This window comes from Chelonia mydas, chromosome 2 (assembly GCF_015237465.2).
Source record: "Chelonia mydas isolate rCheMyd1 chromosome 2, rCheMyd1.pri.v2, whole genome shotgun sequence".
Classification (NCBI taxonomy): Eukaryota; Metazoa; Chordata; order Testudines; family Cheloniidae; genus Chelonia; species Chelonia mydas.
Window position 1 is genome coordinate 152,622,302 of NC_057850.1, and position 19,134 is coordinate 152,641,435.

At 43.6% G+C, this 19,134-nt stretch overlaps 1 protein-coding gene and 1 long non-coding RNA gene across 3 annotated transcripts in view; one reads left to right on the forward strand and one right to left on the reverse strand.

The window, feature by feature from the left end:
* The window catches only part of LOC122464615, a 26,220-nt gene extending 22,179 nt beyond the window's left edge, over positions 1-4,041 (reverse strand). Inside the window, exon 1 of one of the 2 annotated variants that reach the window (XR_006288813.1) lies at positions 1,775-4,041. This is a non-coding gene — a long non-coding RNA (uncharacterized LOC122464615). The remainder of the gene's footprint in view (positions 1-1,774) is intronic. The other variant, XR_006288812.1, reaches the window with a different exon arrangement.
* LRRC14B (leucine rich repeat containing 14B) overlaps positions 1-9,552 on the forward strand; it is a 12,720-nt gene extending 3,168 nt beyond the window's left edge. The window contains exon 2 of the mRNA XM_007058905.4: positions 6,796-9,552. Coding sequence (XP_007058967.2) covers positions 6,796-7,441 — 646 coding nt within the window. The 3' untranslated portion in view covers positions 7,442-9,552. The remainder of the gene's footprint in view (positions 1-6,795) is intronic.
* The last annotated feature ends 9,582 nt before the right edge of the window (positions 9,553-19,134 follow it).

Here is a 19,134-nt window from a genome sequence, read left to right on the forward strand (position 1 = left end):
CCAATGGAAGAACACTTGACTTACTTTAAAGCTCAGCGAATGCACACCATAAAACAGTCCTTCATCATGTCCTGCAGTATGTGTGCTAGAGCCAGAACACCACATCACATGCTCTGCACTCTACTTCAACCTCTAGACACCCTGTCCTGACTCTATTAGGCTGCTATTGCATTGGATTTTCTTGTGGAGCTCCCAGAGTCTTAACAGGTTTACAATAATCTTGATGGTGGCAGACCACCAAAATGGCCCACTTCATGTCCTGCACTGGTCTACCCTCTGCTGAAGAGACAGCCCAGCTATGGATTAGCCATGTGGTCCATCTCCATGGCCTACTGGATCAAGTCACTTCCAATAAAGGGTCACAATTTACAGCCTGATTCTGGCACAAGGCCTTGCGTCTCCTGCGGGTCCAGCTGCGCTTCTGCCTACCAACCTCAGTCCAGTGGACAGACAGAAAGGGTCAGTCAGATTTTAGATTGTTACATTAATCACCACCAAGATGACTGGTCCTTGCTATTACCCTACATAGAGACATAGAGTTTGCATACAATAACGCAGATCGCGCCTCCATAGGTAAAAGCCCCTTTCTTTACCAGCTATGGGAACCACAGCTACCTATGAGCCTCTTCTAACCCACCCACCTTGGACTTAGTGCAGAGAATTCATCAAATCCAGAAAGAAGTAAGGGGAAACCTGGAAAAAGTGAAAGCCAACTACAAGCAACATGCAAACCAATATTGGCAACTAGGAACCCATGTTCAGTGGGACAAAAAGTGTGGCCCTTGACAGAGCACCTCAGCATGAACAGATCTATGTGTAAGTTCCTTGCTGTTATTGAATCTGTTGCCAAGTTAACCTGGTCACTGTTGAACTACACTTACCCCAATCTCTCAAAATCCACGCAGAATTCCATATATCGATCCTAAACCCATATACCAAAAATTCAGCTCCCCACAGGACCCAACCGCTTCATGCACAAGGCCTTGAGGAATATGTCACACATGAGATCTTGGATTCCGAATGCCAGTGGGGTAAACTTTTACACCTGATTAACTGGGAAGGCTATGGCCCTGAGGAGTGTATGTGGGAACTAGCAGAAAACTTTCATGCTCCTGCCCAAATACAAGCCTTCTAAGAAAATCAACCCTAGAATCCTGGACCCATAGCACCAGAGAACACCCCTGGGGTTCATTAGGATTCTAGGGGTCACCACACTCATAGGTGCTGACTCCATGGGTGCTCCTTCCCTCCTCCCCACTCCCGCCTACCTGGGGCCCCCACTGATCAACTCCTCCCTCTCCCTCCCAGCACCTCCTGCACACTGCATAAGAGCTGTTCAGTGGCATGCAGGAGGTGTTGGAAGGGAGGGGGAGGAGCGGGGATGGGGCGCGCTCCGGGGAGGCAGCAGGAAGAGGTGGGGCAGGGTGGGGTGGGGCCTTGGGGGAAGGGGTGGAGTGGGGGTGGGGCTGGGGTGAAGCATGGGTGGGAAGAGACAGGGCAGGGGTGGGAGCTTGGGGGAAGGGGGCATGTGGGGGCAGGGCCTGAGGCGGAGCAGGAGTTGAGCAACTCTGGGGAAAATTAGAAGCCAGCGCCTATGATCACACTCCAATCTTCCACCTGGCAGCTCACAGACAGCAGCACAAGCACCACCCCTCCACTCTGATTGGGAGAGCTTTAAATCTCATCAAGCCCCTATTTAGGCCAGAAGAGCAAACAGGAAGTTGTCTGTACAACTGAGCTCCACCCTGCCACAGACAGCTTGCTTGGTGTTTACCTTTTTGTCTTCTGATCCCGACCTCCTGGTATCCTGACTCGGCCTGACTCTTGGTAACTGCCTTCTGGTTCCTGCCTTTTGATTCTGTCACCCGATCCAGACCTTCTGGCATCCTGACTTGGCCTGATTCCTGGTGACTGATTCTTCATCCCTGCCCTACAGTTTCCTTCAGTTCTGATCTCCTGGCATTCCAACCTGACCTGAGTCCTAGTAATTGGCTCCTGGCTGCTCAGCCCATGCTTGATGCTCACTCCTGTAAGCCAGGCCACTCATGCCCTGGCCCTGACACAATTCAGTCCTGAATGAAATGTTCACTCAGTGGAGAAAGCCATCCTGGGAGCTGTTTGCCTCCCAGACAAACAAGAAGTTCAATCTGTAACGCTCCAGAACAGCAATAAGTTGGGATTCCAAAGCTGATGCCCTTCTGCAGTCCTGGACAGGCCACCTGAGGTACGGCCTGTCCTCCAATCCACTGTAAAAGATTCATCCCAACAAAGCTCAAGTCAGTCTCATTGCACCCAATTGGCCCAGATAGTTCAGGTTTCTGGACCTCTTATGAATATCAGCCCATCCTCCCATTAGTATCTGAATCTTCCCAGATCAGACATCCCAACTCAGACTCTGCGCCTCATGGCCTGGTATTTTGGATGGGTGTCAGGTCAGCTCTAGAGCATTCACATTCAGAGACTGTTTGAACTAACCTCAATCATAGCAGAAAAGTCTCCACCAGCAAATGCCATCTAGCTAATGGGAGTATTTCTCTACCTGGGTGCAACAAGAGTCAGTTATCCCCCAAATCAGCAGGTATTCCTGCTATTTTAGACTTCTGTACCTCCCCACCCTCAAGACATTGAGACTTTTCATTAGCTCGCTATGGGTCCACCTAGCAGCAGTCAGTGCCTTCCATTCTCTGGTACAGGGCTAGCCAATTTTTACTCACCTGATAACAAATAGCTTCCTGACGGGTCTCAATAGGACCTTCCCGTCAGTAATGAAACCAACACTGCAATGGGACCTCAATCCCATACATGCAATACTTACCAGGCCACCCTTTGAACTGTTAGCCACTTGCTCGATGTGATTGCCTCTGCATGAAGGGCGCCTTCCTCATCACCATTATATTAGCCAGGAGGGTGAGTGAGCTGAGAGCACTCCTGGCCAATTCACTGTATATCACATTTCACCTTCAACCAAAATTCATCCCTAAGGTAATTTCCGAGTGTCACATAAATCAATCTATTCACTTACCAGTATTCTTCCCAAAACCTCTCTCTCCTCGTTGGAAGCATGAGAAGACTTCATTCCCTCGACATCTGATAGGCTCTAGAACAAAACCAATTAAGAAAAGGCCTAAACTATTTGTCTCTACAGCAGTGTTCATGGGGACTAGTTTTGTCTGCTCAGAGACTCTTTAAGTGGATCTCTGGATGTATCACTCTTCATCAGTTGGCATGTTTTCCTCCCCCATGACAGGTTGAGGGCTCACTCCACTAGAGCACAGGCAACTTCAATAGCATCTCTTCAGGAAGTACCTATACTGGACATTTGTAAGGCAACAACCTGCAGTTCCAGCCATACTTTCATGAAGCATTAGTCCAGACCTCTTCTGCCGATGCAGCGTTGGGACAGCAGTATTACAGACTGCATCCTCATACCCAACATACCAACTGCATCTTCATGCCTGCTCCAATTTGACTACTGCTTACCAGTCACCCACATGTGGAATACACCACAGGGACCAGCACTTGAAGGAGGAGAGGGTATCTACCCATAACTGGGGGTTCTTCAAGATGTGTTCCCTATCTGTATTCCCCTACCTGGGGGATGTAGTCACATACAGGGGGATGGCAAAATCAGCAAGAGGTCATCCTGCCTCTTGAAACAAGGTCATTGAGCTTTGGAAGACAGAAGCCATCTTTGCCATCCATCATTAGACAGATACAAGGGAACTGAGCTCTTGCAAGCTGAGACAGATGGGTCCTTCAACCACGGTGAGGTTGAAGTCTCTGGAATATAGGTGAGAAATTATCTTGAACAAAGCCTGTGCTTTGCTAGATTAAGTTTTAGACTTTTAGATGTGTGTTTTCACTTGTATGTGCTTGTAACCCGTTCTAACTTTATTCATTTTACTTGGCATCATTTAATCTATGTCCTAATGTTAATACATCTGTTTTATTTTTACTATAAACCGACTCAGTGCTGTGTTTAAAGGGAAGGGTGTATTTACTGCAGTTAAGTTAATAAGCAGTGATGTGCTTTTGTGTCTTTAGAAGAACAAACGAAACTTATTATTTCTCTGAACTGTCCAGGAGAGGACTGGACATTGCAAAGTGCACAGTTTGGGGAAAATTTGGGACTGGGAGTGTGTTGAGCACAGGCACTGGCTTCTATTTTCCCCAGGGGTGCTCAACCCCCACTCAGCCCCAGACCCTGTCCCCACTCCACACTTCCCCCAAGGCCCAACCCTGCCTATTCCTGTCCCTGCTCCTGCCCCACCCCTTCCCCACCCCATTCTGCCCCTTCCTCTGAGCGCATCCTGTCCCCACTCCTCCCGCTCCCTCCCAGCACCTTCTGTACGCTGCTGAACAGCTGTTCCACAGCACATAGGAGGCGCCGGGAGGGAGGGGGAAGGGTTGATCAGCAGGGGCTGCAGGCAGGCGGGAGTCAGGGAGGAGAGCTTGTCTGCCAGTGAGTGCTAAGCACCCGCTAATTTTTTTCCATGGGTGCTCCAGCCCTGGAGCATCCATGGAGTCACCACCTATGGTGTTGGGGTTACCCTGCAAACAGTAACCAAGGCTGGTGGAAGCCAGAGTGGGGCTGTGGGGCTATAGACAGGCTGCTGGGGTTGCTGAACTAGGGCTGTCTAGCACAGACACTGTGGGTATGACCTGCACGCTTGTAAACTGGTTGTGAGTGTCCCAGGTTTGGCTACAATAGCAAAGCACTGTAAGGCACCCAGGATTGTAGGGCAAGTGGTGATACAACCCCTCACTGCTCTAGATTGCACCCCAAACTCTGTGACAGGTGACTCCACAAGACCTTTCAGCAGTGACCACCTTGGAAGTAGGTGTTGGTAATGCACAGTCCTCAGTGGGTGCAGAGCTCCAGTAATCCCATTGTCATTTGTTTTTCCCACTCCACTGTGACCAATGCATAGCAGTCACATCTCGTGATCCAGGGCAGCTGTTATACTGAAGTCTTCCAGCAAATAGTTGCTCACCTGATGGTAGCTTACTGATGCTGCTGCTGAGTTACTGATAGAATAGGTCCTTCTCTTCAGAGGTGGAGGAAAGTGTTGGGGGATATGTACTGATGATGCCGGAAAAGCCACCTGTGGTAGAGAGCCTTGGTGATAGGAAAGGTTCTGATGTTTCAACAGGACATTCAGCTCTGGGCGTTAATGAGTTTTTGACTGCAAACCCCACCCTGCGTTCAAATTCTTCATTGATGTCAAGCATGTCCAGCTCTCTGTCAATGATGGTGGTCTTTCTAAGTCATTGACCTCCTCTAGTTCACTTAACATACCAGTGCACATTATCCTCACATTCCAACAAGCAAGTTTGAAGAGGGCGACCACCATACTCGAACCTTCAGTACATATACGTTGGCAGAAAAAAAATATGGGGGCAGAAGCTTGCCTTAAGACCAAAGCCCCTCTCTCTGTGGTACTGACTGGGACCAAAGGCTTGGAGACCAAGATGTTTGGAAGTGAGCACAGCTGCAGGAGATGTCAGAGGGCAAAGCTGAGTTGCAGTGCCAACTGCTTGACATTTTTTACACAGCAGATTAGATTCCGGGTTTTCTCCTCTAGCCTTTGTTCAACCAAGAACTAGCTGCAAGGTAGCAGTGCCAGATGTAGTTATTCCTTTGTGCACATTGTTTTTCAGTCCAGTGGGTGCTAGGCATACCCCCCATCACTCAGAGAGTGGCAGCATTCCCAATTTAGTCAGAGAGCTGCTGACCCATATCAGGTTGTTCTAGGTTATGTGGTACTAGCAGCGAGCCTTGCATACCTGACCTGACAAATGCTAGCAGTAGGTGCACACACAGACATTTATACAAGAGAAGAACCAAATACTTCCAAGCTGTCTCTTCACAGTGACAGGCACATTATTAGAAGTCCCATAGCCAGAGCTGGTTACTGTTCAACATGCAATGTGGCCTCTCCTAGAAGCTTCATTGTGCTAGGTGCTATACAGACCCACAGAAAAGGACAATCCTCACAGTACCCACGTCAGTGCTTTCGGGTGGAGGTTGTTGCCCACTTCAACTCTGGGCTCAGATTCAAGTGGTATCCTTTCCCCAAAGGCTGGTAACCCCTTTGAAGGCTCTTACATTGGACTTACCTCTTGAGAACACCCACCATGTCCTCAGGTCTCACTACAGCCACCTCTTCGGTGTTACTGAGGTACCTGAGATGTATTTTGATGAACCCAGAGCATGGCTCGCTCTCCTCCCTGATGTGGGTCACTTGCAGGGTTCCTTGGCTCTCTTGATCCAGAAGCTCTTGGGTGCTGAACAACATCCTTTTGGGCAAGCTTGTATGTTCAGCAGACAATCAAGGCTGGAGTCAGAGGCACTGCCACTGCGTTCCTGTTCAACTGCAGGGCCAAGTCAGATGCAGCATCCCCTTCCTTTTCTGCTTTTCCATCTGCACCGTCAGTGGCCCAAATTATTAGCTATTACTATGACAAAGTATTAGAAATGTAAGACCAACATATAGTGGAATACGAAATGTACATGTAGCATAAATGCAATGGATCAGATTTATCCCTGGTGTAAACCAAAGAAACCATTAATATAATCAGTTTAGCGCATCCATTTAAAACATTATTTTTGATGTATGTTATATACCTTTCAGTTAATCGAACTAGATTACAAAATTATTAAAGATTAGAGCAGACAGGCTACATTAATGATGAACAGCTATTTCAATGTTCACACAGTTTTTAAAAAAAATCTTATAATTTTCTAATACCACTTTGTGCTGTAAATATTTTTCCTTTTATTTAAATCTGCAGCCCACTGAAAACCCCTCTGAAGCTACTGGATGTTTCTAACTGCGCCTTGAACCATGCTGACATGGCTTATTTAGCCAATAGCCTCCATTCTAACCACCTGGAAGTACTGGACCTCAGTGGGCACAATGTGGCTGACCTTTACCCCTCAACCTTCTTTAAACTTCTCAGCCACTGCTCTTATACTCTGAAGATGCTCATCCTTGAGGAATGTAACATTCAAGACATTCATGTAAATATGTTGATTTTGGGTTTGATCCCTTGCCGGAAGCTACAAGAATTCAAGTTCCTTGGAAATCCCCTGTCATCCCGAGCACTTAAATGCCTCTTTAATGTTTTTAGTGACTTGCCGATGCTGAAATACATTGAGTTCCCAGTTCCTAGGGACTGCTATCCTAACAATGTCACCTACCCAATTGATGATGCTTATCTTTCAAAATTTGATCACCAAAAATATGAGAGTGTATCAGAGGAACTTAATAATATTTTACTTCATGCAAACCGGGAGGACATAAAGGCTTCAACACCACTCTTCGGAAGCTATGACGCAGCCATTCAAGAGACTGGCAATGAACTGGGATCTTACTTACTGAAATCTTTCAAAGATACTTTAGAAAACTTTAACAAAGCTCTTCAAGAAATGAATTAAAATGTAGTGGTGATGACTGCTCTGCCTAACAGAGAGTAAATTCAATATACACTAGGAACTTCAAAACACTGCACATCCATTTCTGCTTTCGCTGATTTCTGGACTGTATTTGGTTTTATTTTTGGAGCTACAGTATAGCATATGCATTTTTAATCGTGCTATGAATTGCAAGTATTAATGTAAAGGCCACTTTCTGAGAACTCCTTTAATCACTGCATACTCTGCACAAAAGCACAGCTTTGGTTCCAGTTACTGCAGTAAAGCAAGATATGATTGTATTTCACCTGCAGTATGACCTAGCCATATTTTTTAATTTACCTAATAATGATGGGCTAATTTGTGCCCTCCTGCAGATAAACACATTGAGAGGGACCTTAGGAGGAACTAAACTCCACTAATTTCCTCTGACGAAGTTTTATCTAAATTTGGCTGTGGATTTGCCCCCCATGGCAGAGATAGGGATTCCAATCCCCAAATCCTGCACACCCCCAAGAATCGTGTGCTGGAGGCACAGGGCCATCCCTGCACAGGTCCTTCTCTGCATTAGCTATCTCCATTGTAGCCACACTGCCCTGTCCACTCGAGATCTGTGGTAGTGCAACTGCAATAGAGATGAGCAGCCTACCTGGTAGCCGCCCCTGGAGCCCACCTTTAAGGAGGAGTTCCATAGTGCAGAGTTGACTCCAATCAAAAGATAATACAACTCCTACCCATATTAACTCCTGAGTGTATGTTCCAGTGGGCTTGAGGGGATGGGGGTGGAGACGATGTGCACCCTGTAGTCCTTTTTCTTTCTATGTATGGACCCCAGAACCCATACGTAGGTCTCTTTGAGGTTTGGAGGAAGGGGAGGCAGGGTGCTACTCAGACAACTGACCCTCCTTTCATATGTGGATGCAAGAAATTCACACAGAGCCCCTCCATGCCTGGATCCTAGAGGATTAAAAGGCCCTAAATACAGTAACTGTATGATTGCATTCTGCAACCATCATCATCTTCATACGAGCAATGCTGAGATCTGCAGAAAAGGACTTAGGGGTTAGAGTGGACGAGAAGCTGGATATGAGTCAACAGTGTGCCCTTATTGCCAAGAAGGCCAATGGCATTTTGGGATGTATACGTAGGGGCACTGCCAGCAGATCGAGGGACGTGATCATTTCCCTCTATTCAACATTGGTGAGGCCTCATCTGGAGTACTGTGACCAGTTTTGGGCCCCACACTACAAGAAGGATGTGAAAAAATTAGAAAGCATCCAGCGGAGGGCAACAAAAATGATTAGGAGACTGGAACACATGACTTATGAGGAGAGGCTGAGGGAACTGGGATTGTTTAGTCTGCGGAAGAGAAGAATGAGGGGGGATTTGATAGCTGCTTTCAACTACCTGAAAGGGGGTTCCAAAGAGGATGGATCTAGACTGTTCTCAGTGGTAGCTGATGACAGAACAAGGAGTAATGGTCTCAAATTGCAGTGGGGGAGATTTAGGTTGGATATTAGGAAAAACTTTTTCACTAAGAGGGTGGTGAAACACTGGAATGCGTTACTTAGGGAGGTGGTGGAATCTCCTTCCTTAGATATTTTTAAGGTCAGGCTTGACAAAGCCCTGGCTGGGATGGTTTAGTTGAGGGTTGGGTCCTGCTTTGAGCAGGGGGTTGGACTAGATGACCTCCTGAGGTCCCTTCCAACCCTGATATTCTATGATTCTATGATCTGCAGACCAGCCCTCAGATGAGAAGTGCAGGGTGTGTTCAAGTTAAGGTAGTTTTTTCTGCTTTTCTTCTGTATGATGATAATACAGAATAATTAAATGCAACTATAAAAATCAGAGGGGCATCTACTCTCAATAATCCCACTATTTTGAGATTTACAGGTCTCTGGCCCTTCCTGCATGTACACAAATAACAAATAAAAATTATTTTTATCTGTGGTCTGTGTATTAATTAATTCAAATCCACCATACATGCAAATCAAAAGAAAAAGAAAAGAAAAGCTGTGTGGTTCCTCACCCCATACAGGAGGAGCAGCCCTCTCCATATCCTCCCCTGAGTGGGGGTGCAGAGACTCATGGGGACAGGGGGTGGAGGTGGCTGAGTGAGGGCAGAAGGGACACATGGGGGCAAAGGGAGTAGGGGTGCTGGGACATGGGCAGATGTGCCTGACTGAATGGGAGAGTCTAGGGGCCAGCCAGGGTCTGCATGGGGGAGGCTCCCCAATTCCATAACAATTGTTCCTCCACCCCCAAAAAGCCTGTTCCATACTTCTCCCACCCATACCCAACAACCCTCCAAGTTCACACCCAGCTTCCTTCCCAGCAATTAATGACCTCTCCCTCAGCTCCTCTGTTACCCCTAACTCCCCAAAGCCTTTGCACTGCTTCTGAAGGGTGTGGGAAATACATTTCTGTATCGTAGTTTTAATGAATTATTACTCAAGTTCTGTATTAATATGCCTAGAAAGGAATCTGTTTGTAACAAAAACATTTCCTGAATATTTTTTGTTGTCTGTATTGTGGCAGACATACTTGTTGACAGGTATTTTGAAATAAATTACCAAAATAATTGAAATTGGCATGATTATATTGTTATTTTGACAAGTAAATATGCAGAATTTTAAAATATCATGCACAGAATTTTTATTTTTTTGGCGCAGAAATTCCCCAGGAATACATTGTACTGAAGACACAGCCTCAGTGACTCACCTTAGTCACCCCTACTGTTTTTAGTTCCTGAGGGACCTGTTGTAACCCTCCCCCCAGAAGTAGAACAGAATCACACATAAACCATTCATAAATGTAATACAATGGTCCCCAAAGATAATACAGGGGCTGCAATATCTGTCACAAGTACTACTCACATCTGTTCAGCATGCTGCTTCCATGCCCATGCGCACACATCAGAACATCTTCAGGGCTCCAAAGGCCCCAAGTGACTGTACCTACTACAAAATCCCTCTCTTCAGCTCCCTGGCCCATCATGGCTACCTCTCCATTTACCTCTATTACTTCATCTCCAGATAGAATTCTATCAAAGTTTCAAAGAAATTCTGATCCCTAAGCTGTTAGGCATTTACAAAGATCCCTTAAAGAAGGGTAAGCTACCACTTACTATGAGCAGTGTCCTAATTCCTGTACTACTTAAACCTAGTAAGGATGTGCAAAAAATTAACAGTTGTAGACCCATCTCTTTAATCAATACTGGATGGATTTTCTGTAACTTGAAGTCTTTAAGTCATGATTTGAGGACTTCTGTAACTCAGCCAGAGGTTCGGGGTCTATTACAGGAGTAGGTGGGTGAGATTCTGTGGCCTGCAATGTGCGGGAGGTTAGACTAGTTCAGCAGTTCTCAACCTGCAGCCCAATTAGCACACAGCTGAGGCCCTGAGGTAAGGGCAGAAAAGGATGCTGAAGCCACATGGGAAGTGGCCTGGGACAAAGGACTGTAATTGCCACTGAGGTAGTCACTAGACGGAGACTGCAGGTCTACCGGAATGGCGGAACACAGAATGTGGCAGAGTCGGAGGGCAGTGTCACTGAAGAGTACCCTACAGTCCTGGGAGTGGCTCAGGTCCTGGAACGGAAGTGACAGCGCCGAGACACCACCAGAAGAGGGCGCTCTGGCAAGTGGAGCTAATTCCTATGACAACCGGCAGGAGACGCTAGAGTGGTGAGTCCTACCCCGTCACAATTCCAAACCCAACTCTCATATCCTAACAAATAGCACAATAGCATCCCCCTTTGATCTATTTCAGGGAACTAGACAGGGATGTCCCCTCCCCCCCCCCCATTCAATCTAACATTAGAACCACTAGCAGTATTAATTAGGGAACATCAAGATATTCAAGGCATCAAATCAGGGACTCAGGAGACAAAAATCCTTCTATAGGCAGATGACAGCCTCCTATTTATTAAGAAGTCAGATCAATCTATTCCAAATATCCTACAAACAATAGATAACTTTGGTAAATTCTCTGGTTACAAGATAAACTGGGATAAGGCAGAAGCAATGATCTCATCGTATTTAGCTGGAACTGCATCTCCTATAGAGACATTTAGCTGGCAACAGACAAACCTCAGATATCTTGGCATCCTGTTTCCTAAGGAAGCTAACAACTTAGTCAACGTTAACTTTGCTCCATTAATCATGCAGTTAGCAAACTATTTAAACAGATGCCAGGCACTACCTCTTTCCCTTTAGGGAAAAATAAACATGAATGCTCCTCCCAGGATCATTTTTATTCTGAATTTCCTCCCTATCCATATTCCTCCCTTTTATTTTACCAAAATCAACAACGTGTTCAGGTCCCTCTTGTGGAGTGCTGGTAACAAACCCAATGTCCTTACGAAGATTACATTTCCCTCTCCAAGCAGGTGGCTTCAGATTTCCCAGCTTTAAACTTTACCAGGCAAAAATTCTTAGCCAAGCAGCATAGTGGCTCATCCCCCTGTCCTATAAAGCCCCGGACTGGCTCCAGCTGGAAGCAGAATTGGTTGCTTCCTTTCCAATATACTGCACTTGGATTACTACCAATTCCCTAAAGAATGATTACCAACTATTGAGGAAGCCAGAAATACTTGGTGTACAATTGTGATGTTCCCCTCTGGTGTTATCTGGACCAGTGATCTGTAAGGTCACTTCAATCCTCGACTCTGGGAGCCAGCCTTACCCTGCTGTGCTGTGAGAACCCCCACTCCTGGGCTGTTCACACACAGCCTCTGGTATGTAAGCTGCTCCTTGGATTGTGCAACCAAATGACACTAGCAAATATCTCCGGTCCCAGACACAACCCCAGGAACTTCTGTCTTGCAGTGTCCAGTTATGCCCGCTGGATGCTGCACATTTATATGAGTTCATCAATTTAACAAAGAAATTGATATGTACCAGGTTTGTTATCCCAAGGGGAGTCTCTGACATGCTTCAAACCAAACACACTGCTTCAGGTAGAATAAACAAACACATTTATTAACTACAAAGATAGATTTTAAGTGATTATAAGTCAAAGCATAACAAGTCAGATTTGGTCAAACGAAATAAAAGCAAAACACATTCTGAACTGATCTTAACACTTTCAGTGCCCTTACAAACTTAGATGCTTCTCACCACAGGCTGGCTGGTTGCCCTTCAGCCAGGCTCTCCCCTTTGATCAGCGCTTCAGTCACTTGGTGGTGATGTCTGCAGATGGAGGTGGAAGAGAGAGGAAGAGCATGGCAAACGTCTCTCCCTTTTATCATGTTCTTTCTTCCCTCTTGGCTTTGCCCCCACCCCCTTTAGAGTCAGGTGAGCATTACCTCATCGTAGTCCCAAACTGACCAAAGGAATGGGGGTGACTCATTCGGGAGTCCAACAGATCCTTGGTTACTGCCTAGGCCAGTGTCCTTTGTTCCTGTGAGGATGGGCTTAGTTTCTCCCATACATGCCCTAATGAGGTATGAACTGCCCCTCTGCTCTTGGAGAGTTTTTGCCTGGGCTTGTTTTAAGCCATGAAAACACATTTTCAGCCTCATAACTATATACATGAAATTATAACCTATAACATTACTATAACAAAAAATACTATAACAAAAATGCTCAGTGCATCATGAGCCTTCCAAAGACACCCGACATGACAAACTTTGCATTGGATACCACACAATCATATTATAAGGATGAACATTGGGGTGCAGGGTATTCCCCTGAGGTATAGAATGTATCAAATGTTAAAAAATCACTTCCTTCTAGATACCTAGGCCTGTATCACAAGGGTAACTCAAAACTCTGTGTAGCAGGAAACGCCATCATTTGGCCAGATTGGATTAGTATAGGCATTTTAAGCATCAGTCAGTTTATTGAAAATGATATCTTCCTCCCTTTTGCAATATTAAAAGAAAGGTTCAATCTAGAGAGTCAGGAGAGGCAATATATCTAACTTAAATGTGCCATCTCCCATCTGTTTGGCCTAATGCCTAATGAGTTAAGTATTCCTTGAAGGGCCATTCAACTTGAATAGTCCCTTCATGATGTGCAGGCTAAATACCTTGTGGGTATTACCACATGAGCAAACACATTTTGAAATACAGGTACATGGTCAATTTTCATAACTTTAGATACAAAAATGATACATGCATACAAATAGGATAATCATATTCAGTAAATCATAACTTTTCCATGGACACCTTACATTACATACTTCGTACAAGATTTGTTGCAATTATGTAACAATGACAGCAACAATGATCTATGTGGCCATATTTTAATCAGATAACGTCAACAAAATTATTGTAAGAATGCTTTTAACATGGGCCAAAAATTAATTTTCCTATCTCATTCTTGGAAATGGCTTAAGAGTTTTTGCTGAAACTTCCCAAAACAATTCAGCCTGAACCAGGCACCACCGTGGAAAATTTCAGCTCAAACAGGTTAGATTTTGGAAAACTTATAAGCAAATGAAAACAGGATCCTATAATGGGAAGTGTCAGACAACCTTAACTAGGCAGCACTACCAGCTCTGCTTATATTAGCAACCCAGGACCCTGGATGCATACTCTAGTAGCTGCTACCCATGCCGTTGCAACTTCACTGGTACATGTTATTTGAGCTAGCTTTGATCATGTCTTCAACCTTCCATTTATCCCTATATTTTCATAGAGTTTAAGGCCCAAAGGGACCACCGGACTATCCAGTCTGACCTCCTGTGCGTCACAGGCCACCAACACTACCCAGCACCCACACATTAAATCTAACAACCAAAATTAGACCAAAGTATTGCAGCCCACAGAAGGTTAAACTATTATGTGCCTCAGGTAGAGAATAGGAGGGACTGAAGTGCACTGAGGTCCCTGCAATGGCAGGGAATTGACTGATCAAGGTATATACCCCGATAATCCTGGCAAGTGACCCAAACTCCATGCTGCAGAAGAAGGTGGGAAAAAAAACTTGAGTCACTGCCAATCTGACCTGGAGTAATTCCTTCCCTTTCCAAATTGGGAACACAAAACCTTGCTGAATCTCCCAGATTATTCTTAAAAGATGTTTGATTTTTTTTATTATTATTATTATTATTGTTGTGCTGGATTTTCCAAGAGCTGGTGATAATCAAAGTGTTGCATAAGGACGATTAAAGGCCTAGAAAACATGACCTAAGAGGAAAGTTTGAAAAAGCTGGGTTTGTTTAGTCTGGAGAAGAGAAGACCTGGGGGGGAAAGACATAAGTCTTCAAATACATAAAAGTTTGTTATAAAGAGGAAGGTGATAAATTGTTCTCCTTATCCACTGAGGACAGGACAAGAAGCAATGGGCTTAAATTGCAGCAAGGGAGACTTAGGTTAGACATTTGGAAAAACTTACTAACCGTAAGATTAATTCAGTACTGGAAAAAATTACTAGCAAGGGAGGCTGTGGAATCTCTGCCATTGGAGGTTTTTAAGAACAGTTTAGACAAACACCTGTCAGGGATGGTCTAGATCAAGGGTTTCCAAACTGTAGTATGCGTACCCCCTGGGGATATATGAGACCTCGCTGGGAGGTATGCGGGAAAAATTGTGTAATGGTGGATTTTATTTATTAATTATGTTATTTATTGCATTTTCAAAATAGGCTACTCAAACAAAGCTTTAAAACTCTGTGGGAATTTGTTACACAAAATACGGTAGTTAATTTACTTTAAGATGTGCCAATGAGAACACAGATACACAGAGAGGCTGACGTACAGAACCCTCCCCTCTAATCACTGTACAGCAGGGGTTCAGTTGCCCAGCAACTGTCCAGTCTAACTGAGCTCAGAACACAAGGGGTTTTTTTTGGTTGTATGCATCACACTATAACTATAGTACATAACAGTGAAATATGGACAGATGGCTAAAGACAGATAGTGTTAAGAAGAACACACAAAGTATCAGTGATAAGAAGGGTACAGGTACTCTGGAAGCTGGTAGATCTGGAAGCGGTTACACAATAAGAAAAGGTTGGGAACTTCTGATCTAGATAATACTTAGTCCCTCCTCCGTGCAGGTACTGAACTAGATGACCTGTGGAGGTTCCTTCCAGTCCTACATTTCTGTGATTCTATAAACCAATTTCTATGGGAAGAAAAAGGACTAATGGGACTTCTATATAACTAAGGACTGACTTAATAAAGGTTTCAGAGTAGCAGCCGTGTTAGTCTGTATTCGCAAAAAAAAAAAAGGAGTACTTGTGGCACCTTAGAGACTAACCAATTTATTTGAGCATACCTTTCGTGCGCTACAGCTCACTTCATCGGATGCATAAGTGGAAAATACAGTGAGGAGATTTATATACATGCCATCATGTGCCAGCAATGCCCCTCTGACATGTACATTGGTCAAACTGGACAGTCTCTACGTAAAAGAATAAATGGACACAAATCAGATGTCAAGAATTATAACATTCATAAACCAGTCAGAGAACACTTCAATCTCTCTGGTTACTCGATTTCTGACCTAAAAGTGACTATTCTTCAACAAAAAAACTTCAAAAACAGAGTCCAACAAGAGATTGCTGAATTGGAATTAATTTGCAAATTGGATAAAATTAACTTAGGCTTGAATAGAGACTGGAAGTGGTTGAGTCATTATACAAAGTAAAACTATTTCCCCTTGTTTATTCCTCCCCCCCCCCCCATTCCTCAGACGTTCTTGTTAACTCCTGGAAATGTGCTGGAAATGGCCCACCTTGATTATCACTTCAAAAGGTTTTCTCTCTCCCCACCCCACTCTCCTGCTGGTAATAGCTCATCTTAAGTGATCACTCTTCTTACAATGTGTATTGTAAACACACATTTTTTCATGGTCTGTGTGTATATAAATCTCCTCACTGTATTTTCCACTTTATGCATCCGATGAAGTGAGCTGTAGCTCACGAAAGCTTATGCTCAAATAAATTGGTTAGTCTCTAAGGTGCTACAAGTACTCCTTTTCTTTTTGTCTTAATAAAGAGTTTATTTGTTCTTTATCAAAACTAGTAATTTTTTTAGCTGTTTCTTTTGTATATGTTGAAAGACTGTAATTAGAAGAAATAGCTCCATTAATCAACACTTCTTGTTTATGTTTTGTCTACAGCTTAAAGATGGTGTGGAGGCAGTTCAGAGTCCTGAAGGCTCTGTGCCATGTACCAGAATGTATGTGCCAATCAGGTGGTCTCTCTGAAGAAGTTCTGCTTCAATTAGTCATTCAAAAAATACCTTAACTTCTAAATACTCCAGAGTATTCAACTTGCCAGCTTATTCAGCATAACATACAGAGTGATTCATGAACATAAAAATAGATGCATCAAAATACTGAAGCAGCTGTAATCTGAACTACATTTTCAAAACAAAACAGAGATAAAAAATTATCAGATTCAGCTCTTGACCACGAAGGCATTTAAAAAAAAAAACTTCTTATATTAAGTTCCTACCAGCTCTAAAAGGCCTAGATACCATACATCTCACTATTCTTAACTGTGATGTAGAATAAAAAAATATAGCTAATATGGAGTCTTGCACTTTGCTCTGGGAGGATCTGACAGTGGAAACTGTACGACAAGAAAGGTACAAACACTCCAACTAATTTTGTCTTTAAGTCAGTGTTTCTCAACCAGGAGTATGCATGCCCCTGGGGATACGCAGAGGTCTTCCATGGGGTACATCACCTCATCTAGATATTTGCCTAGTTTTACAACAGGCTACATTAAAAGGCACTAGCAAAATCAGTACAAACTAAAATTTCATACATACAATGTTTATACATTAGATAGCAATAATTTTTGTTTGTTAGATTAACATTGTGAATATTCTGGCTGCTGTAATCTGTTAGGTTCTTCACTATAGGAAATAGCATGGCAGTTTCTTGGAAATAAACACAATACAAATTTCTCTGTCTAAATCCAACAGTGTGAAAATAAGATGTTTATAAGGTTACCTGGTGTACTAGGTGAAATTAATGGGTAGTCTCAGTCCACTTCTTAGTGGACAGATGTCCAGGTCACACTTAGCACTCCTTATGGCAGCCTCAGAAAAGAGGCCAAGGACTTTCATAAGACTTGTTTATACTGCTCTAGATAGTATTCACTGAATGTAAGTATAATATTTATATTCCAATTGATTCATTTTATAGTTATATGGTAAAAATGAGAAAGTAAGCAATTTCCCAGAAATAGTGTTCTGTGACACTTCTGCCTTACAGAGAGCACATTCTTGTATCTTTATTTATGCCAAGCAGACTCCGAGTTCAACATTGTACAAGTGAAGAATGGAAACCCCTAAGAGATGGTCAACCAGCTATCTCAAATGGCTCAGCTACTGAACAACAAGGGGTTGGGGAAATCACAAAGAATCTTCCTAAGGAGATTCAGCCAGCCAAACTGGATTTCCAAATATCTCATTCAAATATGGGGTACCAGTCTATGCTCTAATTATTATTGCACCTCAGCTATGATTAGTCTTGACTGATTAGTTTTGCTGTGATTTTAAAAGCTACTAGTTTTGTAGTGCTAGAGCTCCATAATAGTGTTCATTGTAAACACTAAATGAATCTAACACTCTTTAAAAGTAACCTGCTTTGTGAAATATTGTACTTACTGAACATCAGAGCCAGGCCCAAACTAAAACCCAGGAGCCGAACCTGAAATCTGTGGACACTTGCATCCAGATTCAGACTTCAGAATTGGGGCCCATCTTTGCTTAACATCTGAACTCTATCCTGGAAGAACCTTGCCCTTCCTGAGAAAAGTAAACATAACCTTCTGCCCCGTACAATACCTTGTAATGCTTTAGGATTATAAAAAGTCAGGAACAATTTACCTTAAACTGGCCCAACCTGTAGAACATAATACAAGAGAAAAATCCAAGAGCAAGAGTAGACAGAACTACAGAATTATCGACACAATGTCTGAGTATGGTTAAGAGAGCCAACAGGATATATGGATCCAGAAGAGAGGTCCTGAAACACAACCTAAACACAAAGCAGGTCTAGCGGCCACTGACACTTCACCTAACAGACAGGAATGCTTGGGAGGTGTTGAACCATGATAATGGCTCCAGTACTATCTCTCCTCCCAATTTTTTGTTTGGGGGGCATAGCCAAAGAAAAGGAGGTGTTGCTAGAGACACCGTTTCACTTGCCAGTCTCTGGGGGCAGTTAGTAGCCCGTGTAAATTACAGCAGCTTTCGAACTGCTTTAATGTACACTGGGGATGATGAACCTTGTGCCTAGATGACCCCAGGAACAAGGCAGGGATGGCAAAAGGCACATTCCTAACAAGTCATTGCTCCAAATCAGGGCATCACCCAGCATCTTAACTTGTAAGAATTCTGGTAGCATTGGTAAAACAGTATATTTTTCCATAATCTTGTTCTTAGAAACAGTGAAAGTTTATCTGGAACTTTTCAAAGAAATTAATCAGGTAGACATCTGGCATGGAAAATCAATTAAAGTTTGATAAAATTATAAACAACTGTAAACCGGATATATAATGAGAAGTGTCAGACAACCTTAATTTTAGGCAGCACCACCAGCTCTGCCTAAACTTAAAAAAAATAAAATAATAAAGTTCTCCTTGCCTACGTTACAAAATAGAATTTGATATTCTTAAAACTGAAATAATCTTTAAAAGCTACTATACATTTCATTGTTACTGCTGTTTTGTTTACTTTTGGACAATGAAACTAGGTTAGCCAGTTTCATTATTGTTTATAGTCATTTTTTCTAATCCATTTTACCTTCAG